At 47.4% G+C, this 15482-nt stretch overlaps 1 protein-coding gene across 5 annotated transcripts in view; it reads left to right on the top strand.

The window, feature by feature from the left end:
• Positions 1-210: 210 nt before the first annotated feature.
• LOC130680782 (zinc finger protein 337-like) overlaps positions 211-15482 on the top strand; it is a 30468-nt gene continuing 15196 nt past the window's right edge. For 3 of the 5 annotated variants that reach the window (XM_057492126.1, XM_057492123.1, XM_057492124.1), the window contains exons 1-3: positions 211-360; positions 14737-14812; positions 15154-15280. In XM_057492126.1, the coding sequence (XP_057348109.1) occupies positions 14765-14812; positions 15154-15280 (175 nt within the window). In that variant the 5' untranslated portion in view covers positions 211-360; positions 14737-14764. The remainder of the gene's footprint in view (positions 361-14736; positions 14813-15153; positions 15281-15482) is intronic. The other 2 variants (XM_057492127.1, XM_057492125.1) reach the window with 1 other exon arrangement.

Here is a 15482-nt window from a genome sequence, read left to right as displayed (position 1 = left end):
GAGTTAGTGCTGGACAGCTGAAGAGGGCCTGAGGATTCTGGGTACTGAGGTCCTGCAGCCGCCCGCCAAGGTTTCTGGGTACTGAGGTTAGAACTCGCCCCACTAGGATTCGTGGTGTAGACGCGTTGCAGCCGCCCACCAGGGATTCTGTGCACTGTATTCCTGGCACCGCCCCACCGAGGATTCTGGGTACTGACTTCCTGGAGCCTCCCGCCGAGGATTCTGGGACCTGGAATAACTGCCTGCGCGGGGGATCCCGGGTAGTGTGCTTGGGTGGACCGCCATGCGGAGGCGTAGATCCTCCGTCAGCATCCGTCAGTGGACGCGGAGCCACCGTTCCCACCCGCTGTCCGTCCCCTGGTGAGTAGGGGCCCTGCAGCCCCCTGTCCAGCTCGCTCTTCTGAGCGTGGAGGAGGCCGGCCGTGCAGATGCGGTGGGGGAGGGTTGCTGAGGCCGGAAGCGCCTGCAGGCCGCAGGTGCAGGGGGCCCGTGTCCCAGGGGGAGATGGGGCGAGTCTCCAGGGGAGCCTTTGGGAAAAGCCGGGAGCTGCGGCCCGGGGAGTCCCGGCGTCGTCGGGCGGCTGCGTCTGGAAGGCCTCTCCCCGCGCGCTGGGCGGAGCCTCCGCCTGGGCGGGAGGGTTCCTGACGCCCGAGGAGAGGGAGTTCTCGAACAGGTCGGACGAGTGGAGGTGAGGGCGGCGTCCAGAACGGTGAGCAGCGGCAGAGAGCAGGCGAGGGCCGGGGGCGGAAAGGGGCGCTCACTGAGCTCCGCGTGGGCAGGTGCCTCGGCAACTTACACGGCCGGGTCACCTGGATGCAGGGTCCGCGTGGATCTGCACAGCCTGGGAACCACGCCCTAGCACCCCGGGATATGGGGGAGGCGCAGAGCACTGCACGGAGTGAGGCCGTGTTCTGAGACCTTCCTGAAGGCCAAGAAAGGAGATTTGGGGTCAGCTTCTAAAGAGCACGGTCGTACAGCGGTAGGTCTTTCCCAGTGTCACAGGCGACACGAACTTGTGAGCCCAACTCAGACCTCGGTGGCCTTCCCTATTTACTCGAAGTAGGACAGAGGGTGAAGGCTTGTGCTTCAGTCTGCAGGTTAGATTGAATAGCGAAGTAACAAAGACGCTCACCGCTGGAAGAGCGCAGAGACGAAACAAAATAAGTTGATCGCACCAGTGAGAAATGTTTAAGTCAAAAAGTACCACTCGGAGAAAGGGGAGTTGTGGGCAGCCTCAGAGAAGGTTCACTCGTAGTCTTAGGATTGTGTCTTTTCAGGCTTTTAAGAATGGGGAAAAGCTGGGCCGTTGCTGGGAATACGCATGACTTGTGGTGTCTTTAGGGGAGCGTTGTTTATTTTCCTTTGTTCCTGCCCCCACTGCAACAGAGAATTTGAAGGGCAGAGACAAAGTAGTGAAGCAGAGTAAAGGTTTTCTTTAAGGTTACTTACTTAGGGATAAAGTGCAGGTGACCTCAGGGAGGCGAGGCACCCTGAAGGGCACAAGTTGTACTAAGAGAAAGTGCACACTCAGTAAGGGGAGTGGGCAATCTCAGATAAGAGGCGCTGGAAGGTTTAAGTTTCATTCAAGGCTAAGCACTTCGAAAGTGTGGATGAATTCAGAGAGGTACATGCTGAAGGGTTGGGGGTTTCCCGTGTTATGAATTTTTCACGAATGTGACAGGGCTAGGGAGTGTAGACTAGTTAAGTGGTCCCAAAATGTTCATCTGTGATGAGATATTAAGTCTCTTCTCTGTCCTCCAGGTAATTCTACAAAATTAACTCAACACAGGAAATTTAGTGCTGTGATTTCTCCCTAGGGTAGCACCATCTCTCTGCCAGCATGTCAGCTTATGACTGCCTGCCCCGCCCCTAGGTGGGCTGAGTCATTGTCTGTTTGCTAAAGAGTGTTTAAGAATCTTAATTCTTAATTTCCTGGGTTTTAAAATGCAATCTTGGTTTTAACCTGGAATACTTCCTGTTGTTACTATGCTGTTTACAGCTGGGCTTGTTTCCAAAATTAGTTGGCAGAGTCCAGCTCCAGTGAGTCCAGGAGTCCCTGAGGGATGAACGGCATGGGCAAGTGACGGAATGAATGAATGAGGTCACAGACACTAGCAAAGTTCCCGAGCAGAGCCTGGCCTGGTTTATTGAAATGTAGCAAGGTTATATATGTTTTGAGCACACAGTTTCACAAAGATTAGATCATTTGATTCTTTCTGAAAAAGTGTTCACATCAAGGTCAATCTTTAGAGATGAGATTATTGGCGATTTAGCAATCACTAATCTTTTGCACTTATGCTTGCTTGGCTTCCCTGGCGGTTTTGGAACAAACAAGACTTAATTCTCAGAATGGTCCCTCACGCCTGGTTGGCTTGGGCCCTACTTGCAGTTTCCTTATTATTGATTCTAAAATAGCTACGGTTACTATTCATTTAATTAATAAGTATAGCTAAGTCTATTTTTCTAGGTCTAGAGCATTACATGCAGATATAAAGAAAAACATCAAAACAGTCTATCATCAAAGCAGTGTAGCAAAACTGAGCTGATTGTAATTGCGGGAACTGGAAACTGTACCCTTGGGTAGGTGCCCAGTTTCATAGAGACGAGAGTGTTGCCGCTGGGGGGATGAGGTAAGGGGGTAATAACCAACGAATCCGAAGGCTTAGGGGCCCAGTCAGACCACCTTTCTTCCCAGGGAGGGCAGGGTCATGTCCTCTTTTAGAGTTTCTTTAAACCATATACAATATCTGCAAGAAAATCTCTTCAATGGGGAGAGTTTGTACAGTCATGCCAGGCACTTCCACACACAATATCCCGTCCGTTATACATGCTGGCTCTGTTTTATTTTTTATTTTTTCCCCCAGGACCCAACAGGTCTAGGAGTGATTTAGAAGTCCCTCTCAGGGCCGAGTTGGGCGGGGAGAGGGTACTGGAACCCACTCAAACAACCCCTGTTTATTATTTCCTAATACTTGTTTCCAAAGTCCTCTCTGCGTCCTCCTCTTATCACTCCATCCCTACTTTCTGGGGGAAAGGGGACTCTTGCATCTGGCTTTTCTCCCAGGTTATATAAAATTTGGTTTTCCAATTTAGGTGTATAAATACACAATAACAACATTTCCAAACACCATAATAATAAGGAGAGTTAGCGGGGTTGTTCCTGTCAGAAGTCCACTTTGGTTCCTTCTTGCTGGGCATCTGGGCAGTGCCATCAGGTGGGCAGTTTGGACTGGCTCCTGACAACTAATCATGATGCTTTTCTCTTGCTCAGGTTGCAAATTACTTCATTAGGGGCTGTAGGAGGAAAATACAGCATATTGGTAAAGTTAAAGAATAAGCTGGGCCTTTTAGCAGGCAAAGTAAATCTTACAATGGCATGATGTAATTGACAAAATGAAGACAGAGGCTATCCAGAGATACTTTTATCTGGGAATATTCAAGAATTCCAGGCCAAGTTACTCCAGGACTTTTTTCCCTTACTGTTTAACTCATTAACTATCCATCATTTCTGGCTCAACAGTTTAAAGTGGCCAAGTCTTTTGAGTCCCTCCTAGTGGGTTTTCCTGGCCTTATTTTCTTTCCACCCCACCCACTCATATCTATTCTTCTGCCTAACAGTCTCATGATATGTGGCCTCATGACCTGAGATATGGTGAGAGATGTTACGTCACCATCCGTAGTCTGTCCTGTAGATGTTTTGTAAGATGAACTTAATAGAAGCAATTTCTTGATTCAGTTCTCCTCCCAGATAGTGCTTCCCCTCAAACAGTGGGGACATATTTTTGGGGGAGGGGAGTTGGTTGGGAGTGGGAGGAAAGTGAGTATAAGGTGAGGGAGTTTATTTTATTATATGTTTATACAATTTTTTTTATTAACGTATGATTGATACTATACTCTTATGAATGTCTCACATGAAAAACAATGTGGTTATTACATTCACCCCCATTCTTGTGTACCCCGTCCTGTACCCCTTTGCAGTCACTCTCTGTCAATGTAGTAAGATGCCAGAGTCACTACTTGTCTTCTCTGTGCTACACTGTCTTCCCCAGGACCCCCACACAGCGTGTGAACTGATCATAATACCCCTCAATCCCCTTCTCCAGGAAGCAGTTTATTAAGGCAAGAGTGTGAGGGAATGACAGAGAGAATGACAAAGGAAGTTCACTGAACCTCTGCTCTGCATGGGGCGCATCCCCTGCTGACTGCTTAAGCCGGTGTCACCTTGCGTCCAGTGTGCACTGGGATCTGCACAGCGTGGGAACCGAGTCCCTACCACCCCAGGCTTTGGGGGAGCCGCAGAGCACAGGATGGAATGAGGTTATGTTCTGCGAACTTCCTAGAGATAAACAAGTGGGGCTTTCAGGCAGGCTACTAGAGAGCATGACCGTGAGCTGCAGCGCCATCTGGGGCACCCAGGTGATTGTGATTTGCGAGCCCAGATCTGAGCTCTCAGCAGCCCCTCCTTACTTATCTGTAATGGGACAGAGGGCGTTAAGGTGTGAGCTTAAATCCAGAGGATCACAATGTCAAAGCAAAGTGACACAGACACACTGGAAAAGCATAGAGACAGAGCGTTGTAGTAGTGAGAGTTGACTTAAGGCAAAAATGTGCACACAGAGTAAGGGGAGTGTGGGCTACCTAAGAGACAGGTGCAGTGAAAGATTGGGAAAGGGCTACACACTTTGAAAGTGTGGGTGATCACAGAGGTGTGCCCCTAAGTGTTTAGGGTCTGGAGTTTTATAGGCGGTGAAGGATTTTCAGGAATATAGCAATGGGCTAGGAGTGTGGACTTGTCCACTGGTTCCAGAATGTTCATCTTTGATGAGACATTAAGTTTTTTTCTTTTTACTTAACACAAGACATTTACCTGTCTGATTCCCTCCCAGGACCGCAGTCCTGCCTGGAAGCATATCAGTCGAGACCATCTGCTCTGCCTCGGAAGTGAGCTGAGTCATTCTCTGTTTGATTAAAATGCAGTCTTAGCTTCTGGATGGAATTTCTCCTGAATAAGCTGGGGCTTTCAGCAGGCTAAAGTAAATCTTACAAAGGTGTGAGCCCATTGACACAGTGAAAACATATCCTGTGCCGAGACACTTCCTTTATTCGGGGAGTATTCAAACATTTCATGTGAAGCTGGCCTTCTGGTCTTTAACTTACCAATTCACTAAATCCGTCCTTTCTGGCTTTGTAGTTTTAACAGGTAAACTCTTTGAGCCCCTGCCAGTGGCTTTTCTGGCCTTATTCTCTTTTCCTCCTGCTCATACCTTTGCTCCTGCGTAACAAAGGGGCAGATGTCGCTTGGGCGAGGTAATTTGGGTGAGGGCCAGCAGTCGAGGATGGGGCAGGGTCACCTTGGGACAGTCTTCCTCCAGCAGGGAAGAGGCGGCTGTCCATGTGTCCTCGCTGAGGTTTTGGAAACATGGCTGGGGTTCAACTTGGGGCAGGCATCCAAGGGAGGTTGGGTGGCTTTGGGGAAGGAGGCGACCCCTTCCACTCCCTGCATCTCTCCGTCTCCCTCGGTTACTGGCGTGGGAGGAGTAGTGAGTGAGGCCAGGCAGGTTTTCCAACACCAGTAGGCCGTTGGGATGACCGCCAAATAAATGGTTTTAACTTATTGTGGCAAAAATTGTGAGCAAAACCCAGAAGTAGAGATACTATTACCCCATGAGTGCATCAGCTTCATCTGACACTTCACTTAGCAAGTGTTAAAAAATGTGAATGTCGGCAGGGGGCCCGAGTGAGAACAGCCAGAGCTCGTGGGGGTGTCCACTCTGGGCCTGCAGAGAGGACTCTCCTCTCATTCCCGTTTGTTTGGGAAGAGAGAATCCATGTTTAAGTTTATAATGAAAAATGCTTAAACATTAATTGAAATATAATGTGTAATCTCTTGATACCCTCATCAGCCCAACGGTTTGTTATTTGTGTCTCCAGGCCCCACCCTAACCCTAAGCTTTCTATTTTCATACCGTGTCTTGAGCCCAGTCAGACCTCATTCATCTGCGGACACTGCAGCAGGCTTCCTGAGCGCGAGTGTGGTTGCTTTGCTTTTTAACTCATCTTTGGCCCCATTATCACACTAGAAGTTTAACAATCCCCTAATTTCACCAGCTACTCGGTCCCATGGAACTCTCCCTAGTGGGCTCAAAAACGTCTTTCCAATTTCGATTCCGTGCTCGGGGCCGCTAGTATGAAAGGCATGGGAAGAGAACTGTCTAGTGTTCAGCAGGTACTTTTCACTTCTCTCTCCTGTTCCTTCCTTGTGCGTCTTGGTGAAGGTGCAGCTCCCACGTGTGGACAGGCGTCTCCTCCTTCATGAGGTGATGGGCCCTCTCTCTGAGTTTGCTGTATGTTCCCCCAACTCCCTCTCTCCCACTTTCTGGGTTCTTCCCCGTAATCTACTTCTGTGCTGCCTGTACCCCTGTGCCCGGGAGGACAGATGATGTGCCCACCACTCACCTGACTACTTGGCCCTATTTGTGCTCAAAATATAACCAAAAATTCAGACTTTGGGAACAGCGGTGTAGGGAACTCTATAGACTCTTTCCCCACAAAACAACTGTAATGTGGATATTATTAAAAAACACCTCTTTAAATCACTGACAACTTTCTTACGGCCTCTCAGCATTTGGAGAAACATTTGTTCAGAACTGTCTAAATGTTTGTAATGATACTGAGAATGTGTGATTGAGCCACAAACTGGGAACCACCTCCCACGCTGTCAGTGTGACAGAACAACTGACTGTGCCCAGTGCAGATGACAGACAGCGCCCTCTCTCCCTAGGTTTCCGCTCACGGTGGTGATTTCTCCCCGAGTGGCCAGCACCACCGTTGTCCTAAGCTCCTCCTCCTGCCGACCCTGGGTTCTTAAACCTCTGGCTCAGGTCAGCATGCTTGAGGGGTCTGGTATCTCAGTAAGGCTCTCTGGGGTCATCCTTCTTGGGGTTTGCGGGATGGATGTCTTGGGTTTTAGATTCATGTGTTTCTAAAAGTGTTTGATTCTTTATTTTTTTAATCTGAAAGTTTAATTTTATCATGATTTTTTACTGAAGAATAATTGATGTATACTATTACAGTGGATTCAGATCTGCACTGTAGTGATTTGGCAGTTCCCTACATTATTAAGTGTTCGCCCCAACTAGTGTAATTACTATTATTTACTATCGACATAGAAACATAGAAGAGAACTATGGCCTGTATGCTCTATGCCTTGCTTTCACTCACCCACTAATTTCGTTATGATTGAGTTTTTGTACCTCTATCCTCCTCACCTAGTTCAACCCCAGTCCCAAACCCTCCCTTCCCATGGTAACCACCAGTCCCTTCTCTGAGTCTGGCAGTGAATTCTATTCGTTTCGTTTGTATAATATGTGAAGTCATATAGTGTTTTCTTCCTCTGCCTGGTGTAACGTTTCACTTAGCATCATACCCTCCAGGTCCACCCTTCCTGTCCACCAAGATATCCACCAAGTGGCTGGATATCTTTCCTGTGGCTCAATCATGCTCCATTGCATACATGTAGCATGTCTACTGTTCTTCTGTCAGTTTGGTTGCTTCTATAACTTGGTTCTTTTAAGTAATGCAGCCATAAATATGACACTTGGCCTGTGTTTTCTTCTTAGGGTGTCATGGCTCCATGTCTGAGTCAGGTCTCTAATCCATTTTGTTTTTCCTCTTCTGCTTTCAGTTTAAGCATAATCCAGTTTCGTTCACTTGCATGTAGCTGTCCAGCTTTCCCAACACTGCCTGTTTTCCCCAATGTATATTTGTGGTTCCTTTGTCATATATTAATTGACCAAATGTATGTGGCTTTATTTCTAGGCTCAGCATTCTGTTCCATTGGCCTATGGGCCTGCTCTGTGCCAGTACCACAGTGTTTTGTGTACTGTAGCCTGAAGTGTGAGAGCATGATGCCCCCATTTTCACCATTCGTTGTTCTTCTTTCTCCAGATTGCATTGGCTCTTTGGAGTCTTCTGTGGTTCACTGGAAAATACCATTGGTGTTTCAAAATGGATTGCATTGACCATGTAAATTCCTTTGGGCAGGATGGCCATTTTGACAGTATTATTTCTTCCTATAAAGGAGCACAGGGTAGATTTCCATTTATTGGTGCTTCTTCAATTTCTTTCTTCAGTGTCTTACAGCTTTCAGAGTACAGCTGTTTCGCCTCCTTGGTTAAGGTGACTCGGGTATTTTATTCTTTTTGATGCAGTTGCAAATGGAATTGGTTTCCTGGTTTCTGTTTCTATTAGTTCATTGTTAGTATGTACAAATGCAGCAAATTTCTGTATATTGATCTTGTATCCTGCAGCTTTGCTGGATCCAGTTACTCATTCTAACAGTTTTCTAGTGAAGTCTCCAGGGTTTTCTATGTATAATATGTCATGTGCAAATAGTGACAGTTTTACTTCTTCCACACCAATTTGGAAGCCTTCTGTCTCTTCTCTGATTGCCATGACTAGGACTTGCACTACTATGTTGAATAAAAGTGGTGAGAGCATACTTGATTGTTTCCTGATCTTGGAGAAAAATATTTCAGCTTTTCCCGATTCAGTTGACGTTAGCTGTGGAGTTGTCTTATGTGCCCTTTCTTATGTTGAAATGTGTACTCTGTACATCCGTTTTGTTGAGTGTTGTTACCATGAATCGAAGTTGAATATTTTTCAAGTGATTTTTCAGTACCTGTTGAGATTATCACTTCATTTTTAGCCTTTTTATTAATGTCGTGTATCACGTTAGTCAGTTTGCAAATATTTTTGCTCCTCAATTCCCTGGGAGATACTGCACGTGGTCATGATGGATGGTCTTCTTGGTGTGTTTTTCAATTTGGTTTCTATTATTTTGTGGAGGATTTTCACATCTCTGTTCACCATGGATGTTGGTCTTTCATGCTGTTTTGTTGCAATGCGTTTGTTTTGCTTTTACGGTGATGCTGGCCTGATAGAGTGAGGTTGGAAGTAGCCCTCGGTCTTCTATTTTGGCAATGCTTTAGGAAGGATGCGTATTAGCGTTTCCTTGAGTGTTTGGAACAATTCAGCTGGCTTTTCACTTTTTGATAGTTTTTAAATTAACAATTCAGTTGTTTTTAACTGGTAATTAGTTCAGGTTTTCTCTTTCCTCTAGATCAGCTTTGGAAGTTTGTACTTTTCTGGAAATTTGTCCACGTGTTCTAGCTTGTCCAGTTTTTTGGTATATAATTTTCCATGGAACTCTTTGAATTTCTCTGGTGTTAGTTGTTATTTCTCCTTTTTCTTTCTGAATTTATTGGTGTCCTCTCTTTTTTCCTGTCAAATCTGCTAGGGGCTTATCTATGTTGATTATCTTCTTGAAGACAGAGCAGTTGTTTTCATTCGTTTTTTTCTGTTCTTTAATTTCTCTATTTTATTATGTTCCGATCTTTATTGTGCCCCATTTTCTATTTCACAAACGATTTCTCTCTAGCTTGGGATGCGGATCGATAGCATTTTACCCACACCAGAACTTTCAAAATAGTAGTGTCACAAACTGTCCTGCTGCATTTTCATCAAAGGTTATAAAATATTCTAGACCTTTCTCTGTCATTTCAGCAACCCTGACAACATCTACAGCACTGGTAGATTCCACCCCAAGAGACCTCTTTATTCATGCCTAAAAAGCATCTGCTTATCCATTAAAGTTTATGCTGTGATTCTAGTGGTCTAGTCTCCTCTTGAGGCCTTTCTTGGAGACCTAGGTCTTTTGTAGTTTGCATCACATTTATAGTTACTTCCTCCCCTGCAGTCTTGAACCACTTGAGGTCACTTGCAAAATTTGGGCGCAGCTTCTTCCAAACTTCTGTAAATGTCAATATATATATTTTTTCTGGATAATTATTTTTTATTGAAGGGTAGTTGACACACAGTATTACATTAGTTTCAGGTGTACAACACAGTGATTCAACATTTATATACATGATAATTCTAGGTACCAGCTATCACCATACCAAGTTGTTACAATATCTTGACTATATTCCTTATGCTCTACATTACATCCCGGTTACTTATTTATTTTACAATTGGAAGTGTGTGTATATATATATATATATATATATTTTGTGTGTGTGTGTGTGTGTGTTTTTATTTTGTGAGTGCATCGCTCATATTTATTGATCAAATGGTTGTTAACAACAATAAAATTCTGTATAGGGGGGTCTTAAATGCTCAATGCACAATCATTAATCCACCCCAAGCCTAATTTTCATCAGTCTCCAATCTTCTGAAGCATAATGAACAAGTTCTTACATGGAGTACAAATTCTTACATAGTGAATAAGTTATATCGTGAACATTACAAGGGCAGTCATCACAGAAGCTTTCAGTTTTGCTCATGCATTATGAAGTATAAACAGTCAGCTCAAATATGAATATTCATTTGATTTTTTTACTTGATTTATATGTGGACACCACATTTCTCTCTTTGTTATTGTTATTTTTAATAAAATGCTGAAGTGGTAGGTAGATACGAGATAAAGGTAGAAAACATAGTTTAGTGTTGTAAGAGAGCAAATGTAGATGATCAGGTGTGTGCCTGTAGACTATGTGTTAATCCAAGCTAGACAAGGGCAATAAAACATCCACGTATGCAGATTTCTCTCAGAACGGGGGGGGGGGGGGGGGCCGAGGTTCTAAGCCTCACCTCTGTTGATCCCCATTTTCTCACCTGATGACCCCCCTGCGACTGTGCCTGTCTTAGGTTGTTCCTCCCTTGAGGAATCTTACCCGTCTCTGGCTAACCGGTCATCTTCCGGGGCCATACAGGGAAATGTAGAGTTGGTAAGTGAGAGAGAAGCCTTATTGTTTGAAAAGGTTAGCTTTTTACTTCTTTGCATATTTATGCCCTGTGGCTTCTATGCCCAGCATTTGTCTTGAGGTGTCTTTACCACTTGGAAGAATTATGATACTCGGTAAATTCGATATGTGGCACGAATTCTATGTAAATGTCAATATTTTGTCCTCTTTCCAGGAATCGTGAGTATTCTTTCAATAGCACCTAGAAGGGAGAATCCTTTTCAGAAATTTTCACTTTCCTTTGCCCACATCCCTGATAGGAAGCACTGTCTGTGGCAGCTGGACCTTTATGAAATGTGCTTCTTCTATAATAAGACTTAAAAGCCAAAAGCGCTTTTTAGTCCAAGGGCTGCATCCAGTGGGTGTGTAAGCAAGCCTGCAAATGTTCACCTTAGAGTACACCTCTGTCAGCGCTCTTAGGTGCCCAGCTGCATTGTGAAGAAGTAGAATTTGGAAGGAATCTTTTCTAAATGTAGCATAATTTCCAGGACCCTAGGATTTTCAGAATGGTAAATGAGCATGGGCTTGAACGTAAAGTCACCAGCTGCATTAGCCCCTCACAAGAGAGGCAGCCCGTCCTCTGAAGCTTTGCAAACGGACTGCCTTCCGTCGTAGATGACGTCTTCCAGTGCAAGGCTGCCTTGTCTACACTACAAGCCTGTTGTTTAGTGTACCCCCCTCGTCAGTGTTCTCAGCTGGAACTTGTTGGAAAAGATCTTGTGCCGCTTCAGCGTCAGCAGTGCCCCTTTCCCTGCACTTTTATGTTACAGAGGTGGTTCCTCTCCTTAAAGTGCGTCAGGCAACCTCTGCCAGCTTCAGCCCTTTCGTCTGCAGCTTCCTCACATCTCTCAGCTCCATAGGATTGAAGAGACTGAGGGTCTCGCTCCGGGTCAGGCTTTCGTCTTAGGGAATGTTGTGGCTGGTTTGGTCTCCTGTCCAGACCAGTGAAACCTTCCGCACATCGTCCATAGGCTGTTTCGTCTTATCAAATGGGGGCTCAGTGGAGGAGCACTGTTGCCCTCATGAACCTTTTCTATGTGTTCATACCCAGAGAACTGGGCTCAGTCTTCGGTGAAAAGGGCTTGTTCTCAGGCTGTCTTGGCATCTGACATACCCTCCTCCCTCAGCTGAATTTCTCTAGCTTTTCATTTAACAGGAGAGACAGGTGACCTTTCACTGGAACACTTAGAGACCTGTTTCGGGTAACCCGTTGGCCTTATTTGTACATTGCTGTGTGTGAGGGGACAGGGAGGCCTGAGCAGAGGGAGAGGGATGGGACCGCCAGTGAGCACAGCCCTCGGGACGCCCCCTGATGGACTCTGCCATCTCGTGGTTGCATTGGGGGAGCACCCAAAGCACTACAGGGGCAACATCAAAGATCACCGGTCACCTAACAAATGGGAACGATGAAAAGTGTGAGATAACGTGAGAATTGCCAAATGTGACCCAGAGGCATGAGTGAGGCAGTGCTGTTGGGAAAGTGGTGCCAGTGGACTTGCTCAGTGCAGGGCGGCCACACACCTTCAATTTCTGAGAGACACAGAATCTGTAAAGTGTCATAAAATTTATTCTGTCTCTGCATTGTTGCATTTTAAGAAATGTCTGTGTACACTTTACTTCTTGGGATTTGGAGGACGTTTCTCTAACGTCCCTCATGCCCCTTCATGTGAGGCATCAGCCCAGAGGCTGTCAGAGAAGCTCACCAAACGTTAGCAGATGAAGTCCTGCAGCACGTGCACAGGATCATATACTCTGGCCACGTGGAGTTCATGCCCAAGAAGGGACAGAGCCTTAATGTCCTGAACCAGTTCAGTTTGCCACTTTAATGGAGTTGTCTTGCGGGGCGTCCTGCCTCGGAGAAGTTCAGTATGGATTCAGTGACCAAAGAAATGAGAGTAGATCATTCTGGGTGTGAAAGAGTTTATTACCGGCTTGTTCTCTCGGCAGTAGGTAGTGCGTCTCTCACTCCGCTGAGAGCACCGGGCCGTGTCCTCTACATAGCGCAGTAATAGCTCAGTGCCTGCTGGTGGGAAGCAGCAAAGGCGTGCGTGAGTGGTGAGGTGCCCTCCTGGAAGATGAGGGGCGAGCATCTGCGTGCAGCCTTCCCCACCCTCCCTCAGCGTTATACTAGAATATCTAGTCGGGCAAACAAGGAAAAAGAGGCATAAGCTCTGAGAAAAAAGTTCGACTGTCTTTATTCCCAGAAGACATTGTTGTGTTCCTAGAAAATATCCTTAGCGGGGGCTCTCTCATCACCTCCTGCAATGAGCCCGGAGGTCTGTCCTCTCACTATATTTCTAAGTAAAAGCCTCTCCCTGGCTCTCCTACAATATATATATATATATATATATATATATCTCGTAAGTAATCTATCATAGAACTGGTTGTAGTAAGAAGAGAACTTAGAACTTCACAAGATACAAAATCAGGTTTTTAAAAATCACTTGTATTTCTGTGACCTGGCAACAAATAATGAGAAGAGGAAATAAAAAGTGACTTAGACTGCAGATAATATAAAATATTTAAACTTTTGAAAGTACATACAGGAGCATAACATTGGGACTTTTGAGTAGATAGACATGCAACAGAGGGGGTATAAAAAGACTGTATAAAGAAATCACAAGAACAAATGTTAAAAAATGCTTTTGACTTCCCATACAGAACATAGGTGATTTCAATGCTTTTCCTTCCGACCAGTTCTACACGATGTCTTGTTAAGTCTCTCTAAGCTAGTACGCCGCCCAGCGCTCGGATTCTCTCTCCAGCACGTGGCCACTTCGGTTATTCTCCGGCTTCACTGTTAGCCCCAGGCCTGTATTTCTGAATATGGAGAACGTTCTAATGACATCCTTACGCTCAGCACTTTGTTTGATAGTTAAGACTACCATATTGTCGCTGTTATTTTTTAAAATACAAATTGTGAAAGAACGGTATGACGAGCCTCCGTGGACGCGTTGCCCCACTGTAATGACAACATGTGTGGCCGTACTGTTTCATGACTCTTCAGTGTCACCTTCCGTCCGGCTCGTGTTCGGATCACACCAACTCCCGGTAAAGTGCCCCACAGGTGCTTTGCTGCACCAGGACCCAGGTGGCAGCGGCTCCCGCACGTGAGGCCGACTGTGTGTCTTAGGGCTTCTTGTTCACCACAGCTCACCCGCCCCCCGTGCTGATGGTGCGTTGAGATACTGGGAACTGTTCCAATGCTGATTTCTCAGCTGGGCCCCAGCCTTGGCCCCCGACCTTGGGTGTATGAGGGGTGGAGGTAGGCGAGGCGCTGTGAGAAGCAGTCCTGGGGTGAAGCCTCTGCCCGTTCACCTCTGATCAGAAACCCCCAAGGCCTCCACTGTGTGACCTGCCAACAGCTCTCTGGACACAGGCTGCCACATCCCGCAAATGGGGGAGGGGTTCTGGCGGGTGAGCTGGCTGGCTGCAGTTCCCCTGGGGTGGGATATTGTTTCTATACCGGTTCTCCCCCACGTTACCTACCCACGTCTTCCCTGGGCTTCAGCATGAGTTTCGCAGCATGCCGTGCATCCTGCCAACACCACGTACCGGTGGCCTCCGGTCTGCACCCTGTGGTTACTTAAGCACACGGAGCCTGAGGCTAGGAGAGGCACTAGGGCCATCATGAGGTCCCCTGGAGCTCTGGGCCCTGACCTGACAGGGGAGTTCCCCTGGGGGGTCCAAAGGCCGTATCTCATTCACTCTGCATGGTAAGGAAACCTCACTCAGCTCCCGTGGTGCTGAAGCCTCACGCCCAGGCCCCAGCGTGGAGCTGCGCCAGCAGGTAGGCTGGGCTAGCTCGGCCCCTGTCAGGACTCTGGAGGTGGCCGTGCTGGTGTCCATGACTGCTCCCCACTGCGAGGGTCAGCCCTGCATCACATGGGGCAGGAGCACACCGGCACCCTCCTACTCTCTTCCCTCCCCACAGAGCAGCCCTCCGAGGGGTTCCCTTCTCCATGGAGAGCAGGAAGGTGGCTTTGGGACCCTGGAAGGCCGGCAGAGAGGTGAGATGTACCAGATGTCCCATCTTTGCCATCACAGGACGCACCCATCCCTTCACTTGCCTGGTGGCTGCCTCCTTGGTACAGGTCCAAGGCAGCAGCCGTCCAGGGGAGGTGACCTGCCTGAGCAGCCCCTGTGGGATGAGGCAGGTCTTCGGGCTGGGGAGGAGGGCAGGCATACTGTCCGTCTCAGGCTGCTCCTGGGAACCACCGCCTGCAGTGTGGAAGGTCTGGCATCCGGTGGTCACCTGCAAAGCTGGGGGATGGATGCAGCCCCCGTGCCCGCACATGGCCAGGCTGTGGCTCGCAGCCTCGCGGTGAGCAGGCCTGGGTTTGTGTTGCAGGCTTTTGTGACGTTTGAGGATGTGGCTGTGGATTTCACGCAGAAGGAATGGAAGCTGCTGAGCCCTGCGCAGAGGACCCTGTACAGACACGTGATGCTGGAGAACTTCAGCCACCTGGAGTCGCTGGGTGAGCGGGGGCTCCCCTCAGGGTGTTTTGTCCCCTTTGAACCTTAATCTCCCTGGGGTCCCACTGAGAAGCAGGTTCTCTGCTTCCTGCTCCCCTAGGGAGGGGTAGGGGCTGTGTGCCTCTGGGAGTGCGGGATCCCAGGCCTGCCAGCGCCCACACAGCCTGGAATGCATGGGGCCCAGCTCCTTCCCCGCCGCCCCCC

This window comes from Manis pentadactyla, chromosome 14 (genome assembly GCF_030020395.1).
Source record: "Manis pentadactyla isolate mManPen7 chromosome 14, mManPen7.hap1, whole genome shotgun sequence".
NCBI classification, from domain to species: Eukaryota; Metazoa; Chordata; class Mammalia; order Pholidota; family Manidae; genus Manis; species Manis pentadactyla.
This window is presented reverse-complemented; position numbering and strand designations above follow the sequence as displayed.